This window comes from Telmatherina bonti (assembly GCF_933228915.1).
Source record: "Telmatherina bonti genome assembly, chromosome: 6".
Classification (NCBI taxonomy): domain Eukaryota; kingdom Metazoa; phylum Chordata; class Actinopteri; order Atheriniformes; family Telmatherinidae; genus Telmatherina; species Telmatherina bonti.
Window position 1 is genome coordinate 40936476 of NC_136624.1, and position 20638 is coordinate 40957113.

At 52.2% G+C, this 20638-nt stretch overlaps 1 protein-coding gene across 1 annotated transcript in view; it reads left to right on the forward strand.

Annotated features, from left to right (window-relative positions):
* Positions 1 to 20638, forward strand: part of sulf2a (sulfatase 2a) — a gene marked incomplete at both ends in the record, with an annotated part of 49740 nt that overhangs the window by 18352 nt on the left and 10750 nt on the right. The window contains 11 exons of the mRNA XM_079243007.1: positions 3590 to 3646; positions 3724 to 3853; positions 4150 to 4351; positions 4583 to 4895; positions 5068 to 5164; positions 5242 to 5336; positions 5532 to 5698; positions 6018 to 6160; positions 6285 to 6393; positions 6469 to 6502; positions 6710 to 6757. Of these exons, the coding sequence (XP_079099133.1) occupies positions 3590 to 3646; positions 3724 to 3853; positions 4150 to 4351; positions 4583 to 4895; positions 5068 to 5164; positions 5242 to 5336; positions 5532 to 5698; positions 6018 to 6160; positions 6285 to 6393; positions 6469 to 6502; positions 6710 to 6757 (1395 nt within the window). The remainder of the gene's footprint in view (positions 1 to 3589; positions 3647 to 3723; positions 3854 to 4149; positions 4352 to 4582; positions 4896 to 5067; positions 5165 to 5241; positions 5337 to 5531; positions 5699 to 6017; positions 6161 to 6284; positions 6394 to 6468; positions 6503 to 6709; positions 6758 to 20638) is intronic.

Below are 20638 nucleotides of genomic sequence, written 5' to 3' on the forward strand. Positions count from 1 at the left end.
CAGGACTGGATCCAAACTGTGATCCGGATCACCTCCAAAAATTAACCAGTTCTTCCTTTTCACATTTCCAACACTTTTGGAGTAATCTTGAACATAAACAAACAGATAAACACCGGGTAAAACATAACCTTCTTGGTGGAGGTAATTAATGCATTTAACTGCGGAACGTTTGTCAGAGCACAATTTCCTGGTATGCCGATTACGCCGATGCACGCGGAGCTTCCACTACTTACTGAGCAGCATTGGTGCTACATTTAGAGATGTTTCAGACCTTTCGGTGCAGGGCCGGCTCTACGAATGCATACATGAGTGGCAGGCAGAAATGTGAATGGGGCATCACGCGTGCACATCATGCTTAAGCTGTTTTTGTTTAAAAGTGTGAAGAAATGGATTGCACTCTGTCAGGCCTCTAACCAAAGACCTATCCAGCTTGGGTGTCCCACCAGAAACTAAAGCTCCTGCTGGTAGGCCTCCTATAGCGCTTAAGGTGAGGCACGCGAACCCCCTGACCACAGTACAGTGGCAATCCTTTAGGGGGGAAAACGGAATATAAAAATTACAGATTCATTAAAATAAGGGAAAAATTCAACAAATTTCAATCATCTAAGTTTAAACAAACAGATGTCTCATTAGACAGCCAAATAACAAACTAAAATATTAAACCAAGCTGAACTAGTTCGGCCTATCACAAACAAAAACAGGACCGAACATCAAACTCCAGACCATAATAAGGTGGAAATCCCTCAAACAACTAGAAAAGCACTTGGAGAGCGCAAACCTCCGCCAAGCACACTTACTATGTTTACATTGGAGTTTTAATTCCTTTTTAATTCCGAATAAAAGTTAATTCCGCTTTAAAATGACCATGTAAACACTTGATTGCTAATGCAAATTTCTATTTGGAATTAAAACTGAATTAAAAACTTAATATCTGACTTTACAGCAAGGTGAGCAGACATTAAAATGACAACTTTACCATTCAGAGACAGTTTGTTGTAAACGTTCGCCTTCCACCATCTCCGTATCTTCTCTCTCAGGCTCAGAGACGGGTTCAAATATAATGGTTGAATTCAGAAAGCTGTTGCTCTCAGGTTAGCTGCTATCATTAGCTGCTGTTTTTAGCATCCGATGTACTGGCCCCGCCCTGAATTTCCAGCAACCAATCAGCATGTACCTCATTAACATTATTTAAACTAACATCTATGTTCATCAAAATCTCGCATGAAATCTCACGAGAAAAGTTTTATTATGAATAAATGGTCAAAACAAGCACTTTAAAAAAATGTTTTTTGGTTTAATAAGTTTTTAAACAATTAGAAACACTTACAGGACAGTGGAGACATGAAAAGACCAGGTTATGACTCCTTTAATTTATCCTGGTTTACTGTCAGATAATAATGTCTATTAACGGAGAGTTGATGAAAACATTTATTAAGCTAAAATGACTGTAACATGTTGTTGACTCTTAATCAGAGAATAATCAATCAATCAATCAATAAATGAAAGTACTTTATTCATCCCCGAGGAGAAATTCAAGGTTCAAGCCAGCTCGTCCAAGGTTTTCGCATCTATAGACGGTGCAGTCTGGAGAGACAGGGAAAGAAAACTCACTTAAGACAGACAAGAAACACACCCCAGTAACTCCAGTTACTTTAAGTAAATACTGAAAGTATTTTAAAACCAAGACATCCAGTAACCGTGACGTCCTCTAACCATGACATCCAGTAGCCGTGACGTCCTCTAACCATGACATCCAGTAGCCGTGACGTCCTCTAACCATGACATCCAGTAGCCGTGACGTCCTCTAACCATGACATACTCTAACCATGACATCCAGTAACAGTGACATACTCTAACCATGACATCCAGTAACAGTGACATACTCTAACCATGACATCCAGTAACAGTGACGTCCTCTAACCATGACATCCAGTAACAGTGACATACTCTAACCATGACATCCAGTAACAGTGACGTCCTCTAACCATGACATCCAGTAACAGTGACGTCCTCTAACCATGACATCCAGTAACAGTGACATACTCTAACCATGACATCCAGTAACAGTGACGTCCTCTAACCATGACATCCAGTAGCCGTGACGTCCTCTAACCATGACATCCAGTAACAGTGACATACTCTAACCATGACATCCAGTAACAGTGACATACTCTAACCATGACATCCAGTAACAGTGACATACTCTAACCATGACATCCAGTAACAGTGACATACTCTAACCATGACATCCAGTAACAGTGACGTCCTCTAACCATGACATCCAGTAACAGTGACATACTCTAACCATGACATCCAGTAGCCGTGACGTCCTCTAACCATGACATCCAGTAGCCGTGACGTCCTCTAACCATGACATCCAGTAGCCGTGACATACTCTAACCATGACATCCAGTAACAGTGACATACTCTAACCATGACATCCAGTAGCCGTGACGTCCTCTAACCATGACATACTCTAACCATGACATCCAGTAGCCGTGACGTCCTCTAACCATGACATCCAGTAGCCGTGACGTCCTCTAACAGTGACGTCCTCTAACCGTGACATCCAGTAGCCGTGACGTCCTCTAACCATGACATCCAGTAGCCGTGACGTCCTCTAACCATGACATCCAGTAGCCGTGACGTCCTCTAACCATGACATCCAGTAGCCGTGACGTCCTCTAACAGTGACGTCCTCTAACCATGACATCCAGTAGCCGTGACGTCCTCTAACCATGACATCCAGTAGCCGTGACGTCCTCTAACCATGACATCCAGTAGCCGTGACGTCCTCTAACCATGACATCCAGTAGCCGTGACGTCCTCTAACAGTGACGTCCTCTAACCATGACATCCAGTAGCCGTGACGTCCTCTAACAGTGACATCCAGTAGCCGTGACGTCCTCTAACAGTGACATCCAGTAGCCGTGACGTCCTCTAACAGTGACATCCAGTAGCCGTGACGTCCTCTAACAGTGACATCCAGTAGCCGTGACGTCCTCTAACAGTGACATCCAGTAGCCGTGACGTCCTCTAACAGTGACATCCAGTAGCCGTGACGTCCTCTAACCATGACATCCAGTAGCCGTGACGTCCTCTAACAGTGACATCCAGTAGCCGTGACGTCCTCTAACCATGACATCCAGTAGCCGTGACGTCCTCTAACAGTGACATCCAGTAGCCGTGACGTCCTCTAACAGTGACATCCAGTAGCCGTGACGTCCTCTAACAGTGACATCCAGTAGCCGTGACGTCCTCTAACAGTGACATCCAGTAGCCGTGACGTCCTCTAACCATGACATCCAGTAGCCATTATGTCCCTCTGCACTGGAATCTTTTTACATTTAATTATAAAAACTTAGTTGGACTAATTAAAATGAATTTAATTAAAATATTTACTTATTTCTTTATATACATTTTAAAACCCGGGGCAGGTTGGACCCTCCAGCGGGCTGGTTTTGGGTCCACGGGTACATCCACCAACCTGCAGCTCATATAAAAAAATCTCTTTTCAAAACCATTTAAGTGTTTCAAAACGACGTTCATGTTTCTCCACATGGTGATATTTCTACTTCTTCTTCTTCAGGTTCCAGTTGAACAGAAAGAGTAAAACATGGAGAGATTCCTTCCTGGTGGAGAGGGGGTAGGTGTTACTGGTTGACCTTCAGCGAGACATGTTCTCATCAGACTGCTTGTCAACGGGTTTTTCTGGACTTTCAGGAAGCCGGCTCACAAGAGATCCGATGGAAAGGAAATGGCCCAGGAGGAGAATTTCCTGCCAAAGTACCAGCGGGTGAAGGACTTGTGCCAGAAAGCAGAGTACCAGACGTCCTGCCTGCAGCCGGGACAGGTACCTGAAGGAGAGGGTAATAAACTTTCAGGAGAATGCAGTGCAGCCAGAGCGAGGTGATGATTTACCGTCAGGTTTAAAATTTACTGCGTGATCTTCAGTCGCTGTAGTCTCAGGTTTTATTACACATCAGTGTTTCTTAATGTTAGCTAAAGATCTGGAAATGAACATTTTAAAGGCTCTATATGTCACCTTTAGAGGTTTATGCAGGTCGTTTTAGCAACGCCCCAAAGAACAAGCTGCTTAACAACATGAAAGCTGTGGTTTCAACCAAACTGCATGTCTGTTTGTTCCAGAAGTGGCAGTGTGTGGAGGAGCCGACGGGGAAGCTCAGGCTGTATAAGTGTAAGGGCATGGCCGGGCTCTTTGCTCCACGTATGCAGGCTCTGATGGCCGGCAGCACCTCCACAGTGTCTCTCCCATCCAGCAGCTGTAACTGTGGCGATCTGGGCTTTAAAACGTCCACCCTGAAGAAGAAGAGCCTGCTGAACAAAAAGAGTACGTCCCTGTTTGTCCTCTGCACGGTCTGAAAGACGGGTTGTTGGCTTGAAACGACCTCGCAGGACGCTGCAAAGAGGACCATTAATCTGGAGCTAAAATAAGGAGTTTTTGAAGTATTCATCAAATAAAAGGCGAGCCAGTGCTGCCATCGTGTGGCGGACCAGAGCGGACGAGCGCGCCGTCAGTCAGAACTCAGACAGGAAATTATGTTCATTTCATCTCATCTACATTCATTCATCTCGTCTTCTGCAGAGATGAAGTCCAGCACAGCTGGGTCCAGGAGGCGCTGGAGCCGCTCGCTGTCCTTTCAGCTGGGTGGAGACCTGTATGCCGTAGACCTGGAGCGGGGCTACCAACCCCTGGGGTCCAGGAACAACAGCTGGAGCAGAGGAGGAGGAGGAAGAGGAGGAGGAGGAGGGAGGGGGGGAAGAGGAGGAGGAGATGAGCCAGAAGATGAAGAATTCAGTGGGATGGGACTTACAGCTAAATCCACCACCAGCAACACACTCACACCACCTGCTGCTCTGAAAGTCACCTACAGGTGTGTGTGTGTGTGTGTGTGTGCCTGTGCACACCTGAGTATCTATTCATGTATTATAAAATATTTGGAAATAATTTAGACTGGAAATGAATTCTGTCTTTAGGCTTTTAGTTTAGTTATAATAACGTGTGTGTGTGTGTGTGTGTGTGTGTGTGTGTGTGTGTGTCTGCAGATGTTCCATCCTCATGAACGACACGGTGAAATGTGACGGGGGTCTTTATAAATCCCTCCAGGCATGGAAAGACCACAAACTGCACATCGAGCACGAGGTGAGAACATTCAGCGTTTGCTGTGTCACACACCAAGAGCTGCGTGACGACTTGCTCTCATCTTTCACTGCCTTCAGATCGAAACTCTGCAGACCAAAATCAAGAATCTGCGCGAGGTCAAAGGTCACCTGAAAAAGGTTCGGCCAGAGGAATGTCAGTGCGACTCGCCCAGGTGAGAATTCTTCCCTTCGTGCATCGCAGAATCCCACCGGATGTGACAGCTGTTTCCCGTCTTCACAGCTTCAAGACGAAAGAGGCTTCCCAACTCCGTCCAGGACAAACGCGCTCACTCAGGTAATTTTTTAGAGGATTTCTGGTTCATTCATTTAAATTTCCTCACTAAGTGTTTTTCTTTTCTTCTTATCAGAATATCCTCCAAGCAGAAGACTCAGTGGCTTCAAAAGGAACAAAAACGCAGAAAAAAGCTGCGTAAATTCCTCAAGCGACTTCAGAACAACGACACCTGCAGCATGCCTGGCCTCACCTGCTTCACACATGACAACCACCACTGGCACACCGCCCCCTTCTGGACAAGTGAGGAATAACACATGACTGCAGGAAGATGGAGGGAAGGTTAAATAGTCCCCAGCCTGCAAGTGGAAGCAGCCGTCAAACGGCAGCAGAGATGCATTAGTAGTTTAATAACATGTAAAAAATGACTTCATATTTATTTAAACCTAATCATGGCTGCCTCGTAGATACTTCCAGATTCACTTCAGGCGACAAATAATGAATAAAAATACTGTTCAGCCTAACCCGGTGTTTTCCTGCTGCTGCCATTTTCCACTGAAAAATAGGACAAAGATGATTTTTTTGTCTCATTTGTTCCCGAATCGGCCCCTCCCTTCCGCAGTGGGTCCGTTCTGTGCATGCACCAGCGCCAACAACAACACATACTGGTGCCTCAGGACCATCAACGACACACACAACTTCCTGTTCTGTGAATTTGCCACCGGCTTCCTGGAATACTTTGACCTCAACACCGACCCGTACCAGGTATTGTATTTGTACAAAAACACACATGACAGACAGAAATACCTAAAAACAATAGATGGAGCAGCTTTCCAGAGATTTTCCAGCTGGTCCTGAGCCCTCGCTGACGGTTTGTCCCTTCCTGCAGCTGATTAACGCCGTCAGCACTCTAGACCGCAGCGCTCTGAACTCGATGCATCAGCAGCTCATGGTGCTGCGGGGCTGCAGGGGCCACAAGCAGTGCAGCCCGGAGAGAGGTGCGTAAAACGTGGCAGGTAAAGCTGCTCGGTGTCTCCAGTCGGTCCGACTCATTGGGGTTCCCTTCCTTTCAGGAGGAAAAGATCGGAGCGTCTCCAGTGAATCCAGGTATTTCCAGCATGAAGTTTTCTGCCTCCAGCGACGCCGCTTCACCTTCAAACTTCCATCCAGTTCAGCTTCTTCCTGTGAAAACGCCTAATCGCTTGTCTCTGCTGTGTGTGTGCGTGGACATGTGTGCATGCGTGTGTGTGTGTGTGTGTGTGTGTGTGTGTGTGCTGTCTCCATGCATGTGCATTTGCCCTGCGCATGCCTCAGGCCAGTCCATCGCCGAAAGAGGCCAAAAGTGAAGAAGCCCTCCTCCAAGTGAGTTTGTCCGAACCCATCAGAGTTCTACTGTCTCCGCCCACATCAGACGTGTTCCGGTTCCAGCTGGACCCGGCAGAACCGCGGTTCTGTACGCAGAACCGGAACCCTGCCCTGCAAGTCCCACCATGTCCCTCCTGGTGGCGCCAGAAAACCGCCGCAGTGGTGAATCGTTTCCAACGTCGTGAAAAGAAACGATGAAAACTAAAACGTTGTTTCTGACTTCCAGAGAAACTTTTAACCCTTTAAAGCCCGAAGAAAATCTCATCAAGTTTTTATTTGACTCCAAAAAATATCAATAAATTCTATTGATCAGAAGTAATTAGTTTCATTTCCAGGCTGGTTTCATCCGTGTCCTCCAGAGACCCTCGGTCCAGGTCCTGGAGGGCCGGAGTCCTGCAGGCTTTCCAGGTCTCCCTGCTGCAACACACCTCATTCACAGCAACCTGTTTTTTTAGCAGACAAGTGCGTTGCAGCAGGTAAAACCTGCAGGACCAGGACCCGGGATCCCTGGTGTACGAGGTCTAAGTTATTAAAACCAGGTTCCAGACCAGAAACCAGGATCCGGACCAGAAACCAGGATCCAGAGTAGTCCAGAGTCCAGACCAGGAACCAGGATCCAGACCAGAAACCTGGATCCGGAGTAGTCCAGAGTCCAGACCGGGAACCAGGATCCAGACCAGAAACCTGGATCCGGAGTAGTCCAGAGTCCAGACCGGAAACCAGGATCCAGACAAGAAACCAGGATCCAGACCAGAAACTAGAGTCCAGACCAGAAACTAGAATCCAGACCAGAAACTAGAATCCAGACCGGAAACTAGAATCCAGACCAGAAACCAGGATCCGGACCAGAAACCAGGATCCAGAGTAGTCCAGAGTCCAGACCGGAAACCAGGATCCAGACAAGAAACCAGGATCCAGACCAGATACCAGGATCCAGAGTAGTCCAGAGTCCAGACCGGAAACCAGGATCCAGACAAGAAACCAGGATCCAGACCAGAAACTAGAGTCCAGACCAGAAACTAGAATCCAGACCAGAAACTAGAATCCAGACCGGAAACCAGGATCCAGACCAGAAACCAGGATCCAGACCAGACACTAGGATCCAGACCAGAAACCAGAGTCCAGACCAGAAACCAGGATCCAGAGTAAATCAGACTCCAGACTCTCTGTAAAAAGATCCCTTTAATGGTTTTCCAGCTGGAACAGGCTCCGCCTCCCCGCTCGGTCAGCTGGACCGAGCGGCGTAGACGATGGATGGACGATTTTATTATTCCATGACACGCCGCGTCTGCTGATCCGATTCCCGCCACCAAATTCTATGGTAAATATTTTCATCCCAACCAGTTTGTACTGGTTTCCCGTCCTTTAATCCCAACCAGTTTGTACTGGTTTCCCGTCCTTTAATCCCAACCAGTTTGTACTGGTTTCCCGTCCTTTAATCCCAACCAGTTTGTACTGGTTTCCCGTCCTTTAATCCCAACCAGTTTGTACTGGTTTCCCGTCCTTTAATCCCAACCAGTTTGTACTGGTTTCCCGTCCTTTAATCCCAACCAGTTTGTACTGGTTTCCCGTCCTTTAATCCCAACCAGTTTGTACTGGTTTCCCGTCCTTTAATCCCAACCAGTTTGTACTGGTTTCCCGTCCTTTAATCCCAACCAGTTTGTACTGGTTTCCCATCCTTTAATCCCAACCAGTTTGTACTGGTTTCCCGTCCTTTAATCCCAACCAGTTTGTACTGGTTTCCCGTCCTTTAATCCCAACCAGTTTGTACTGGTTTCCCGTCCTTTAATCCCAACCAGTTTGTACTGGTTTCCCGTCCTTTAATCCCAACCAGTTTGTACTGGTTTCCCGTCCTTTAATCCCAACCAGTTTGTACTGGTTTCCCATCTGTTTCAGGTAATTTCTTCTTGCACAGGAAGTACGGCAACAAAGAAGGAGCAAGTTTCTCTGAAAGTGAAGAAAAACAGGAAGAAGCACAAACATTTTTTTCACGCTTTAGTTGGAAAATTTTTCCCGTTTGTCTGAAGTTGAGAAATTTTCTCCTGTTTCAGGAAATCAGTCGGAACACGTTTTTTCTTTACTTCTAAAGTATAAAAATGCTCGGAAAACAAGAACCTTCAGACATTAGAACCACGGCGTCTCTTGGCTAGAAGGGTTAGGGTTGGATCGGTGGGTCTGCAGACGTCATTCTGTCTTTCTGACTTTGGTTTGCAGTGTTGGTCAGTACAGACCACAGCTGGAGTCACAGCTGGAGCCTCAGCTGGAGTCACAGCTGGAGTCACAGCAGGAACCTCAGCTGGAGCCTCAGCTGGAGTCACAGCTGGAGTCACAGCTGGAGTCACAGCTGGAGCCTCAGCTGGAGTCACAGCTGGAGCCTCAGCAGGAACCTCAGCTGGAGCCTCAGCTGGAGCCTCAGCTGGAGTCACAGCTGGAGTCACAGCAGGAACCTCAGCTGGAGCCTCAGCTGGAGTCACAGCTGGAGCCTCAGCAGGAACCTCAGCTGGAGTCACAGCAGGAACCTCAGCTGGAGTCACAGCTGGAGTCACAGCAGGAACCTCAGCTGGAGCCTCAGCTGGAGTCACAGCTGGAGTCACAGCAGGAACCTCAGCTGGAGCCTCAGCTGGAGTCACAGCAGGAACCTCAGCTGGAGCCTCAGCTGGAGTCACAGCTGGAGTCACAGCAGGAACCTCAGCTGGAGTCACAGCTGGAGTCACAGCTGGAACCTCAGCTGGAGTCACAGCTGGAGTCACAGCAGGAACCTCAGCTGGAGTCTCAGCTGGAGTCACAGCTGGAGTCACAGCAGGAACCTCAGCTGGAGTCTCAGCTGGAGTCACAGCTGGAGTCACAGCAGGAACCTCAGCTGGAGCCTCAGCTGGAGTCACAGCTGGAGCCTCAGCTGGAGTCACAGCAGGAACCTCAGCTGGAGCCTCAGCTGGAGTCACAGCAGGAACCTCAGCTGGAGCCTCAGCTGGAGTCACAGCAGGAACCTCAGCTGGAGTCACAGCTGGAGCCTCAGCTGGAGTCACAGCAGGAACCTCAGCTGGAGCCTCAGCTGGAGTCACAGCAGGAACCTCAGCTGGAGCCTCAGCTGGAGTCACAGCAGGAACCTCAGCTGGAGTCACAGCTGGAGCCTCAGCTGGAGCCTCAGCTGGAGTCACAGCAGGAACCTCAGCTGGAGCCTCAGCTGGAGTCACAGCAGGAACCTCAGCTGGAGTCACAGCTGGAGCCTCAGCTGGAGTCACAGCTGGAGCCTCAGCAGGAACCTCAGCTGGAGCCTCAGCTGGAGTCACAGCTGGAGCCTCAGCTGGAGCCTCAGCTGGAGTCACAGCTGGAGCCTCAGCTGGAGCCTCAGCTGGAGTCACAGCAGGAACCTCAGCTGGAATCACAGCTGGAGTCACAGCTGGAGCCACAGCTGGAGCCTCAGCTGGAGTCACGGCTGGAGTCACAGCTGGAGCCTCAGCTGGAGTCACAGCTGGAGTCACAGCTGGAGCCTCAGCTGGAGTCACAGCTGGAGCCTCAGCTGGAGTCACAGCTGGAGCCTCAGCTGGAGTCACAGCAGGAACCTCAGCTGGAATCACAGCTGGAGTCACAGCTGGAGTCACTGCTGGAACCTCAGCTGGAGTCACAGCTGGAGCCTCAGCTGGAGTCACAGCAGGAACCTCAGCTGGAATCACAGCTGGAGCCTCAGCTGGAACCACCGCAGGAACCTCAGCTGGAGTCACAGCTTGAGTCACAGCTGGAGTCACTGCTGGAACCTCAGCTGGAGTCAAAGCTGGAGCCTCAGCTGGAACCTCAGCTGGAGTCACAGCTGGAGTCACAGTTGGAACCTCAGCTGGAGTCACAGCTGGAGTCACAGCTGGAACCTCAGCTGGAGTCACAGCTGGAGTCACAGCTGGAGTCACAGCTGGAGCCTCAGCTGGAGTCACAGCTGGAACCTCAGCTGGAGTCACAGCTGGAGTCACAGTTGGAACCTCAACTGGAGTCACAGCTTGAGTCACAGCTGGAGTCACTGCTGGAACCTCAGCTGGAGTCACAGCTGGAGCCTCAGCTGGAGTCACAGCTGGAACCTCAGCTGGAGTCACAGTTGGAGTCACAGCTGGAGCCTCAGCTGGAGTCACAGCTGGAACCTCAGCTGGAGCCACAGCTGGAGTCACAGCTGGAGTCACAGCAGGAACCTCAGCTGGAATCACAGCTGGAGCCTCAGCCGGAACCTCAGCTGGAGTCACAGCTGGAGTCACAGCTGGAACCTCAGCTGGAGTCACAGCTGGAGTCACAGCTGGAGCCTCAGCTGGAGTCACAGCTGGAGCCTCAGCTGGAGTCACAGCAGGAACCTCAGCTGGAATCACAGCTGGAGTCACAGCTGGAGTCACAGCTGGAGTCACAGCTGGAGCCTCAGCTGGAATCACAGCTGGAATCACAGCTGGAGTCACAGCTGGAGTCACAGCTGGAGCCTCAGCTGGAGTCACAGCTGGAGCCTCAGCTGGAGTCACAGCTGGAGTCACAGCAGGAACCTCAGCTGGAGTCACAGCTGGAACCTCAGCTGGAGTCACAGCTGGAGTCACAGCAGGAACCTCAGCTGGAGTCACAGCTGGAGTCACAGCAGGAACCTCAGCTGGAGTCTCAGCTGGAGTCACAGCTGGAGTCACAGCAGGAACCTCAGCTGGAGCCTCAGCTGGAGTCACAGCTGGAGCCTCAGCTGGAGTCACAGCAGGAACCTCAGCTGGAGCCTCAGCTGGAGTCACAGCAGGAACCTCAGCTGGAGCCTCAGCTGGAGTCACAGCAGGAACCTCAGCTGGAGTCACAGCTGGAGCCTCAGCTGGAGTCACAGCAGGAACCTCAGCTGGAGCCTCAGCTGGAGTCACAGCAGGAACCTCAGCTGGAGCCTCAGCTGGAGTCACAGCAGGAACCTCAGCTGGAGTCACAGCTGGAGCCTCAGCTGGAGTCACAGCAGGAACCTCAGCTGGAGCCTCAGCTGGAGTCACAGCTGGAGCCTCAGCTGGAGTCACAGCTGGAGCCTCAGCTGGAGCCTCAGCTGGAGTCACAGCAGGAACCTCAGCTGGAGCCTCAGCTGGAGCCTCAGCTGGAGTCACAGCTGGAGCCTCAGCTGGAGCCTCAGCTGGAGTCACAGCAGGAACCTCAGCTGGAATCACAGCTGGAGTCACAGCTGGAGCCACAGCTGGAGTCACAGCTGGAGTCACGGCTGGAGTCACAGCTGGAGCCTCAGCTGGAGTCACAGCTGGAGTCACAGCTGGAGCCTCAGCTGGAGTCACAGCTGGAGCCTCAGCTGGAGTCACAGCAGGAACCTCAGCTGGAGTCACAGCTGGAGCCTCAGCTGGAGTCACAGCTGGAGCCTCAGCTGGAACCACAGCAGGAACCTCAGCTGGAGTCACAGCTTGAGTCACAGCTGGAGTCACTGCTGGAACCTCAGCTGGAGTCACAGCTGGAGCCTCAGCTGGAACCTCAGCTGGAGTCACAGCTGGAGTCACAGTTGGAACCTCAGCTGGAGTCACAGCTGGAACCTCAGCTGGAGTCACAGCTGGAGTCACAGCTGGAGTCACAGCTGGAACCTCAGCTGGAGTCACAGCTGGAACCTCAGCTGGAGTCACAGCTGGAGTCACAGTTGGAACCTCAACTGGAGTCACAGCTTGAGTCACAGCTGGAGTCACTGCTGGAACCTCAGCTGGAGTCACAGCTGGAGCCTCAGCTGGAGTCACAGCTGGAACCTCAGCTGGAGTCACAGTTGGAGTCACAGCTGGAGCCTCAGCTGGAGTCACAGCTGGAGCCACAGCTGGAGTCACAGCTGGAGTCACAGCAGGAACCTCAGCTGGAGTCACAGCTGGAGCCTCAGCTGGAACCTCAGCTGGAGTCACAGCTGGAGTCACAGCTGGAGCCTCAGCTGGAGTCACAGCTGGAGCCTCAGCTGGAGTCACAGCAGGAACCTCAGCTGGAATCACAGCTGGAGTCACAGCTGGAGTCACAGCTGGAGTCACAGCTGGAGCCTCAGCTGGAATCACAGCTGGAGTCACAGCTGGAGTCACAGCTGGAGTCACTGCTGGAACCTCAGCTGGAGTCACAGCTGGAGCCTCAGCTGGAACCTCAGCTGGAGTCACAGCTGGAGTCACAGTTGGAACCTCAGCTGGAGTCACAGCTGGAGCCTCAGCTGGAGTCACAGCTGGAACCTCAGCTGGAGTCACAGCTGGAGTCACAGCTGGAGCCTCAGCTGGAGTCACAGCTGGAACCTCAGCTGGAGTCACAGCTGGAGTCACAGTTGGAACCTCAACTGGAGTCACAGCTTGAGTCACAGCTGGAGTCACTGCTGGAACCTCAGCTGGAGTCACAGCTGGAGTCACAGCTGGAACCTCAGCTGGAGTCACAGCTGGAGTCACAGTTGGAGTCACAGCTGGAGCCTCAGCTGGAGTCACAGCTGGAACCTCAGCTGGAGCCACAGCTGGAGTCACAGCTGGAGTCACAGCAGGAACCTCAGCTGGAATCACAGCTGGAGCCTCAGCTGGAGTCACAGCTGGAGTCACAGCTGGAACCTCAGCTGGAGTCACAGCTGGAGTCACAGCTGGAGCCTCAGCTGGAGTCACAGCTGGAGCCTCAGCTGGAGTCACAGCAGGAACCTCAGCTGGAATCACAGCTGGAGTCACAGCTGGAGCCTCAGCTGGAATCACAGCTGGAGTCACAGCTGGAGTCACAGCTGGAGTCACAGCTGGAGTCACAGCAGGAACCTCAGCTGGAGTCACAGCTGGAGTCACTGCTGGAACCTCAGCTGGAGTCACAGCTGGCGCCTCAGCTGGAGTCACAGCTGGAACCTCAGCTGGAGTCACAGCTGGAGTCACAGCTGGAGCCTCAGCTGGAGTCACAGCAGGAACCTCAGCTGGAATCACAGCTGGAGTCACAGCTGGAGTCACAGCTGGAGCCTCAGCTGGAGCCTCAGCTGGAATCACAGCTGGAGTCACAGCTGGAATCACAGCTGGAGTCACAGCTGGAGCCTCAGCTGGAATCACAGCTGGAGTCACAGCTGGAGTCACAGCTGGAGTCACAGCAGGAACCTCAGCTGGAGTCACAGCTGGAGTCACTGCTGGAACCTCAGCTGGAGTCACAGCTGGCGCCTCAGCTGGAGTCACAGCTGGAGTCACAGCTGGAACCTCAGCTGGAGCCTCAGCTGGAGTCACAGCTGGAACCTCAGTTGGAACCTCAGCTGGAGTCACTAGAATCAGACCAGAAACTAGAATCCAGACCGGAAACCAGGATCCAGACCAGAAACCAGGATCCAGACCAGACACTAGGATCCAGACCAGAAACCAGAGTCCAGACCAGAAACCAGGATCCAGAGTAAATCAGACTCCAGACTCTCTGTAAAAAGATCCCTTTAATGGTTTTCCAGCTGGAACAGGCTCCGCCTCCTCGCGACCATCAGCTGGACGGAGCGGCGTAGACGATGGATGGACGATTTTATTATTCCATGACACGCCGCGTCTGCTTATCCGATTCCCGCCACCAAATTCTATGGTAAACATTTTCATCCCAACCAGTTTGTACTGGTTTCCCGTCCTTTAATCCCAACCAGTTTGTACTGGTTTCCCATCCTTTAATCCCAACCAGTTTGTACTGGTTTCCCGTCCTTTAATCCCAACCAGTTTGTACTGGTTTCCCGTCCTTTAATCCCAACCAGTTTGTACTGGTTTCCCATCTGTTTCAGGTAATTTCTTCTTGCACAGGAAGTACGGCAACAAAGAAGGAGCAAGTTTCTCTGAAAGTGAAGAAAAACAGGAAGAAGCACAAACATTTTTTTCACGCTTTAGTTGGAAAATTTTTCCCGTTTGTCTGAAGTTGAGAAATTTTCTCCTGTTTCAGGAAATCAGTCGGAACACGTTTTTTCTTTACTTCTAAAGTATAAAAATGCTCGGAAAACAAGAACCTTCAGACATTAGAACCACGGCGTCTCTTGGCTAGAAGGGTTAGGGTTGGATCGGTGGGTCTGCAGACGTCATTCTGTCTTTCTGACTTTGGTTTGCAGTGTTGGTCAGTACAGACCACAGCTGGAGTCACAGCTGGAGCCTCAGCTGGAGTCACAGCTGGAGTCACAGCAGGAACCTCAGCTGGAGCCTCAGCTGGAGTCACAGCTGGAGTCACAGCTGGAGCCTCAGCTGGAGTCACAGCTGGAGCCTCAGCAGGAACCTCAGCTGGAGCCTCAGCTGGAGTCACAGCTGGAGCCTCAGCAGGAACCTCAGCTGGAGCCTCAGCTGGAGTCACAGCTGGAGTCACAGCTGGAGTCACAGCAGGAACCTCAGCTGGAGTCACAGCTGGAGTCACAGCTGGAGCCTCAGCAGGAACCTCAGCTGGAGCCTCAGCTGGAGTCACAGCTGGAGCCTCAGCTGGAGTCACAGCAGGAACCTCAGCTGGAATCACAGCTGGAGCCTCAGCTGGAGTCACAGCTGGAGTCACGGCTGGAGTCACAGCTGGAATCACAGCTGGAGCCTCAGCTGGAGTCACAGCTGGAGTAACAGCAGGAACCTCAGCTGGAGTCACAGCTGGAGTCACAGCTGGAACCTCAGCTGGAGTCACAGCTGGAGCCTCAGCTGGAGCCTCAGCTGGAGTCACAGCTGGAGTCACAGCTGGAGCCTCAGCTGGAGTCACAGCTGGAGCCTCAGCTGGAGTCACAGCAGGAACCTCAGCTGGAATCACAGCTGGAGTCACAGCTGGAGTCACAGCTGGAGCCTCAGCTGGAACCACAGCAGGAACCTCAGCTGGAGTCACAGCTGGAGCCTCAGCTGGAGTCACAGCTGGAACCTCAGCTGGAGTCACAGCTGGAGTCACAGTTGGAACCTCAGCTGGAGTCACAGCTGGAGTCACAGCTGGAGCCTCAGCTGGAGTCACAGCTGGAGTCACAGCAGGAACCTCAGCTGGAATCACAGCTGGAGCCTCAGCTGGAACCTCAGCTGGAGCCTCAGCTGGAGTCACAGCTGGAGTCACAGCTGGAGCCTCAGCTGGAGTCACAGCTGGAACCTCAGCTGGAGTCACAGCTGGAGTCACAGCTGGAGCCTCAGCTGGAGTCACAGCTGGAACCTCAGCTGGAGTCACAGCTGGAGTCACAGCAGGAGTCACAGCTGGAGTCACAGCAGGAACCTCAGCTGGAATCACAGCTGGAGCCTCAGCTGGAGTCACAGCTGGAGCCTCAGCTGGAGCCTCGGCTGGAGTCACAGCTGGAGTCACAGCTGGAACCTCAGTTGGAACCTCAGCTGGAGTCACTAGAATCAGACCAGAAACTAGAATCCAGACCGGAAACCAGGATCCAGACCAGAAACCAGGATCCAGACCAGACACTAGGATCCAGACCAGAAACCAGAGTCCAAACCAGAAACCAGGATCCAGAGTAAATCAGACTCCAGACTCTCTGTAAAAAGATCCCTTTAATGGTTTTCCAGCTGGAACAGGCTCCGCCTCCTCGCGACCATCAGCTGGACGGAGCGGCGTAGACGATGGATGGACGATTTTATTATTCCATGACACGCCGCGTCTGCTTATCCGATTCCCGCCACCAAATTCTATGGTAAACATTTTCATCCCAACCAGTTTGTACTGGTTTCCCGTCCTTTAATCCCAACGAGTTTGTACTGGTTTCCCATCCTTTAATCCCAACCAGTTTGTACTGGTTTCCCATCCTTTAATCCCAACCAGTTTGTACTGGTTTCCCGTCCTTTAATCCCAACCAGTTTGTACTGGTTTCCCGTCCTTTAATCCCAACCAGTTTGTACTGGTTTCCCATCTGTTTCAGGTAATTTCTTCTTGCACAGGAAGTACGGCAACAAAGAAGGAGCAAGTTTCTCTGAAAGTGAAGAAAAACAGGAAGAAGCACAAACATTTTTTTCACGCTTTAGTTGGAAAATTTTTCCCGTTTGTCTGAAGTTGAGAAATTTTCTCCTGTTTCAGGAAATCAGTCGGAACACGTTTTTTCTTTACTTCTAAAGTATAAAAATGCTCGGAAAACAAGAACCTTCAGACATTAGAACCACGGCGTCTCTTGGCTAGAAGGGTTAGGGTTGGATCGGTGGGTCTGCAGACGTCATTCTGTCTTTCTGACTTTGGTTTGCAGTGTTGGTCAGTACAGACCACAGCTGGAGTCACAGCTGGAGCCTCAGCTGGAGTCACAGCTGGAGTCACAGCAGGAACCTCAGCTGGAGCCTCAGCTGGAGTCACAGCTGGAGTCACAGCTGGAGTCACAGCTGGAGCCTCAGCTGGAGTCACAGCTGGAGCCTCAGCAGGAGCCTCAGCTGGAGTCACAGCTGGAGTCACAGCTGGAGCCTCAGCTGGAGTCACAGCTGGAGCCTCAGCTGGAGTCACAGCAGGAACCTCAGCTGGAATCACAGCTGGAGTCACAGCTGGAGTCACAGCTGGAGCCTCAGCTGGAACCACAGCAGGAACCTCAGCTGGAGTCACAGCTGGAGCCTCAGCTGGAGTCACAGCTGGAACCTCAGCTGGAGTCACAGCTGGAGTCACAGTTGGAACCTCAGCTAGAGTCACAGCTGGAGTCACAGCTGGAGCCTCAGCTGGAGTCACAGCTGGAGTCACAGCAGGAACCTCAGCTGGAATCACAGCTGGAGCCTCAGCTGGAACCTCAGCTGGAGCCTCAGCTGGAGTCACAGCTGGAGTCACAGCTGGAGTCACAGCTGGAACCTCAGCTGGAGTCACAGCTGGAGTCACAGCTGGAGCCTCAGCTGGAGTCACAGCTGGAACCTCAGCTGGAGTCACAGCTGGAGTCACAGCAGGAGTCACAGCTGGAGTCACAGCAGGAACCTCAGCTGGAATCACAGCTGGAGCCTCAGCTGGAGTCACAGCTGGAGCCTCAGCTGGAGCCTCGGCTGGAGTCACAGCTGGAGTCACAGCTGGAACCTCAGTTGGAACCTCAGCTGGAGTCACTAGAATCAGACCAGAAACTAGAATCCAGACCGGAAACCAGGATCCAGACCAGAAACCAGGATCCAGACCAGACACTAGGATCCAGACCAGAAACCAGAGTCCAGACCAGAAACCAGGATCCAGAGTAAATCAGACTCCAGACTCTCTGTAAAAAGATCCCTTTAATGGTTTTCCAGCTGGAACAGGCTCCGCCTCCTCGCGACCATCAGCTGGACGGAGCGGCGTAGACGATGGATGGACGATTTTATTATTCCATGACACGCCGCGTCTGCTTATCCGATTCCCGCCACCAAATTCTATGGTAAACATTTTCATCCCAACCAGTTTGTACTGGTTTCCCGTCCTTTAATCCCAACGAGTTTGTACTGGTTTCCCATCCTTTAATCCCAACCAGTTTGTACTGGTTTCCCATCCTTTAATCCCAACCAGTTTGTACTGGTTTCCCGTCCTTTAATCCCAACCAGTTTGTACTGGTTTCCCGTCCTTTAATCCCAACCAGTTTGTACTGGTTTCCCATCTGTTTCAGGTAATTTCTTCTTGCACAGGAAGTACGGCAACAAAGAAGGAGCAAGTTTCTCTGAAAGTGAAGAAAAACAGGAAGAAGCACAAACATTTTTTTCACGCTTTAGTTGGAAAATTTTTCCCGTTTGTCTGAAGTTGAGAAATTTTCTCCTGTTTCAGGAAATCAGTCGGAACACGTTTTTTCTTTACTTCTAAAGTATAAAAATGCTCGGAAAACAAGAACCTTCAGACATTAGAACCACGGCGTCTCTTGGCTAGAAGGGTTAGGGTTGGATCGGTGGGTCTGCAGACGTCATTCTGTCTTTCTGACTTTGGTTTGCAGTGTTGGTCAGTACAGACCACAGCTGGAGTCACAGCTGGAGCCTCAGCTGGAGTCACAGCTGGAGTCACAGCTGGAGCCTCAGCTGGAGTCACAGCTGGAGCCTCAGCAGGAACCTCAGCTGGAGCCTCAGCTGGAGTCACAGCTGGAGTCACAGCTGGAGCCTCAGCAGGAACCTCAGCTGGAGCCTCAGCTGGAGTCACAGCTGGAGTCACAGCTGGAGTCACAGCAGGAACCTCAGCTGGAGTCACAGCTGGAGTCACAGCTGGAGCCTCAGCTGGAGTCACAGCTGGAGCCTCAGCTGGAGTCACAGCTGGAGCCTCAGCAGGAACCTCAGCTGGAGCCTCAGCTGGAGTCACAGCTGGAGCCTCAGCTGGAGCCTCAGCTGGAGTCACAGCAGGAACCTCAGCTGGAATCACAGCTGGAGTCACAGCTGGAGTCACAGCTGGAGCCTCAGCTGGAGCCTCAGCTGGAGTCACGGCTGGAGTCACAGCTGGAGTCACAGCTGGAGCCTCAGCTGGAGTCACAGCTGGAGTCACGGCTGGAGTCACAGCTGGAGTCACAGCTGGAATCACAGCTGGAGCCTCAGCTGGAGTCACAGCTGGAGTAACAGCAGGAACCTCAGCTGGAGTCACAGCTGGAGTCACAGCTGGAACCTCAGCTGGAGTCACAGCTGGAGCCTCAGCTGGAGCCTCAGCTGGAGTCACAGCTGGAGTCACAGCTGGAGCCTCAGCTGGAGTCACAGCTGGAGCCTCAGCTGGAGTCACAGCAGGAACCTCAGCTGGAATCACAGCTGGAGTCACAGCTGGAGTCACAGCTGGAGTCACAGCTGGAGCCTCAGCTGGAGTCACAGCTGGAGCCTCAGCTGGAGTCACAGCAGGAACCTCAGCTGGAATCACAGCTGGAGTCACAGCTGGAGTCACAGCTGGAGTCACAGCTGGAGTCACAGTTGGAACCTCAGCTGGAGTCACAGCTGGAGTCACAGCTGGAGCCTCAGCTGGAGTCACAGCTGGAGTCACAGCAGGAACCTCAGCTGGAATCACAGCTGGAGCCTCAGCTGGAACCTCAGCTGGAGCCTCAGCTGGAGTCACAGCTGGAGTCACAGCTGGAGCCTCAGCTGGAGTCACAGCTGGAACCTCAGCTGGAGTCACAGCTGGAGTCACAGCTGGAGCCTCAGCTGGAGTCACAGCTGGAACCTCAGCTGGAGTCACAGCTGGAGTCACAGCTGGAGTCACAGCAGGAGTCACAGCTGGAGTCACAGCAGGAACCTCAGCTGGAATCACAGCTGGAGCCTCAGCTGGAGTCACAGCTGGAGCCTCAGCTGGAGCCTCGGCTGGAGTCACAGCTGGAGTCACGGCTGGAGTCACAGCTGGAGTCACAGCTGGAGCCACAGCTGGAGTCACAGCTGGAGTCACGGCTGGAGTCACAGCTGGAGTCACAGCTGGAATCACAGCTGGAGCCTCAGCTGGAGTCACAGCTGGAGTCACAGCAGGAACCTCAGCTGGAATCACAGCTGGAGTCACAGCTGGAGTCACAGCTGGAGCCTCAGCTGGAGTCACAGCAGGAACCTCAGCTGGAATCACAGCTGGAGTCACGGCTGGAGTCACAGCTGGAGTCACAGCTGGAATCACAGCTGGAGCCTCAGCTGGAGTCACAGCTGGAGTAACAGCAGGAACCTCAGCTGGAGTCACAGCTGGAGTCACAGCTGGAACCTCAGCTGGAGTCACAGCTGGAGCCTCAGCTGGAGCCTCAGCTGGAGTCACAGCTGGAGTCACAGCTGGAGCCTCAGCTGGAGTCACAGCTGGAGCCTCAGCTGGAGTCACAGCAGGAACCTCAGCTGGAATCACAGCTGGAGTCACAGCTGGAGTCACAGCTGGAGTCACAGCTGGAGCCTCAGCTGGAACCACAGCAGGAACCTCAGCTGGAGTCACAGCTGGAGCCTCAGCTGGAGTCACAGCTGGAACCTCAGCTGGAGTCACAGCTGGAGTCACAGTTGGAACCTCAGCTGGAGTCACAGCTGGAGCCTCAGCTGGAGTCACAGCTGGAGTCACAGCAGGAACCTCAGCTGGAATCACAGCTGGAGCCTCAGCTGGAACCTCAGCTGGAGCCTCAGC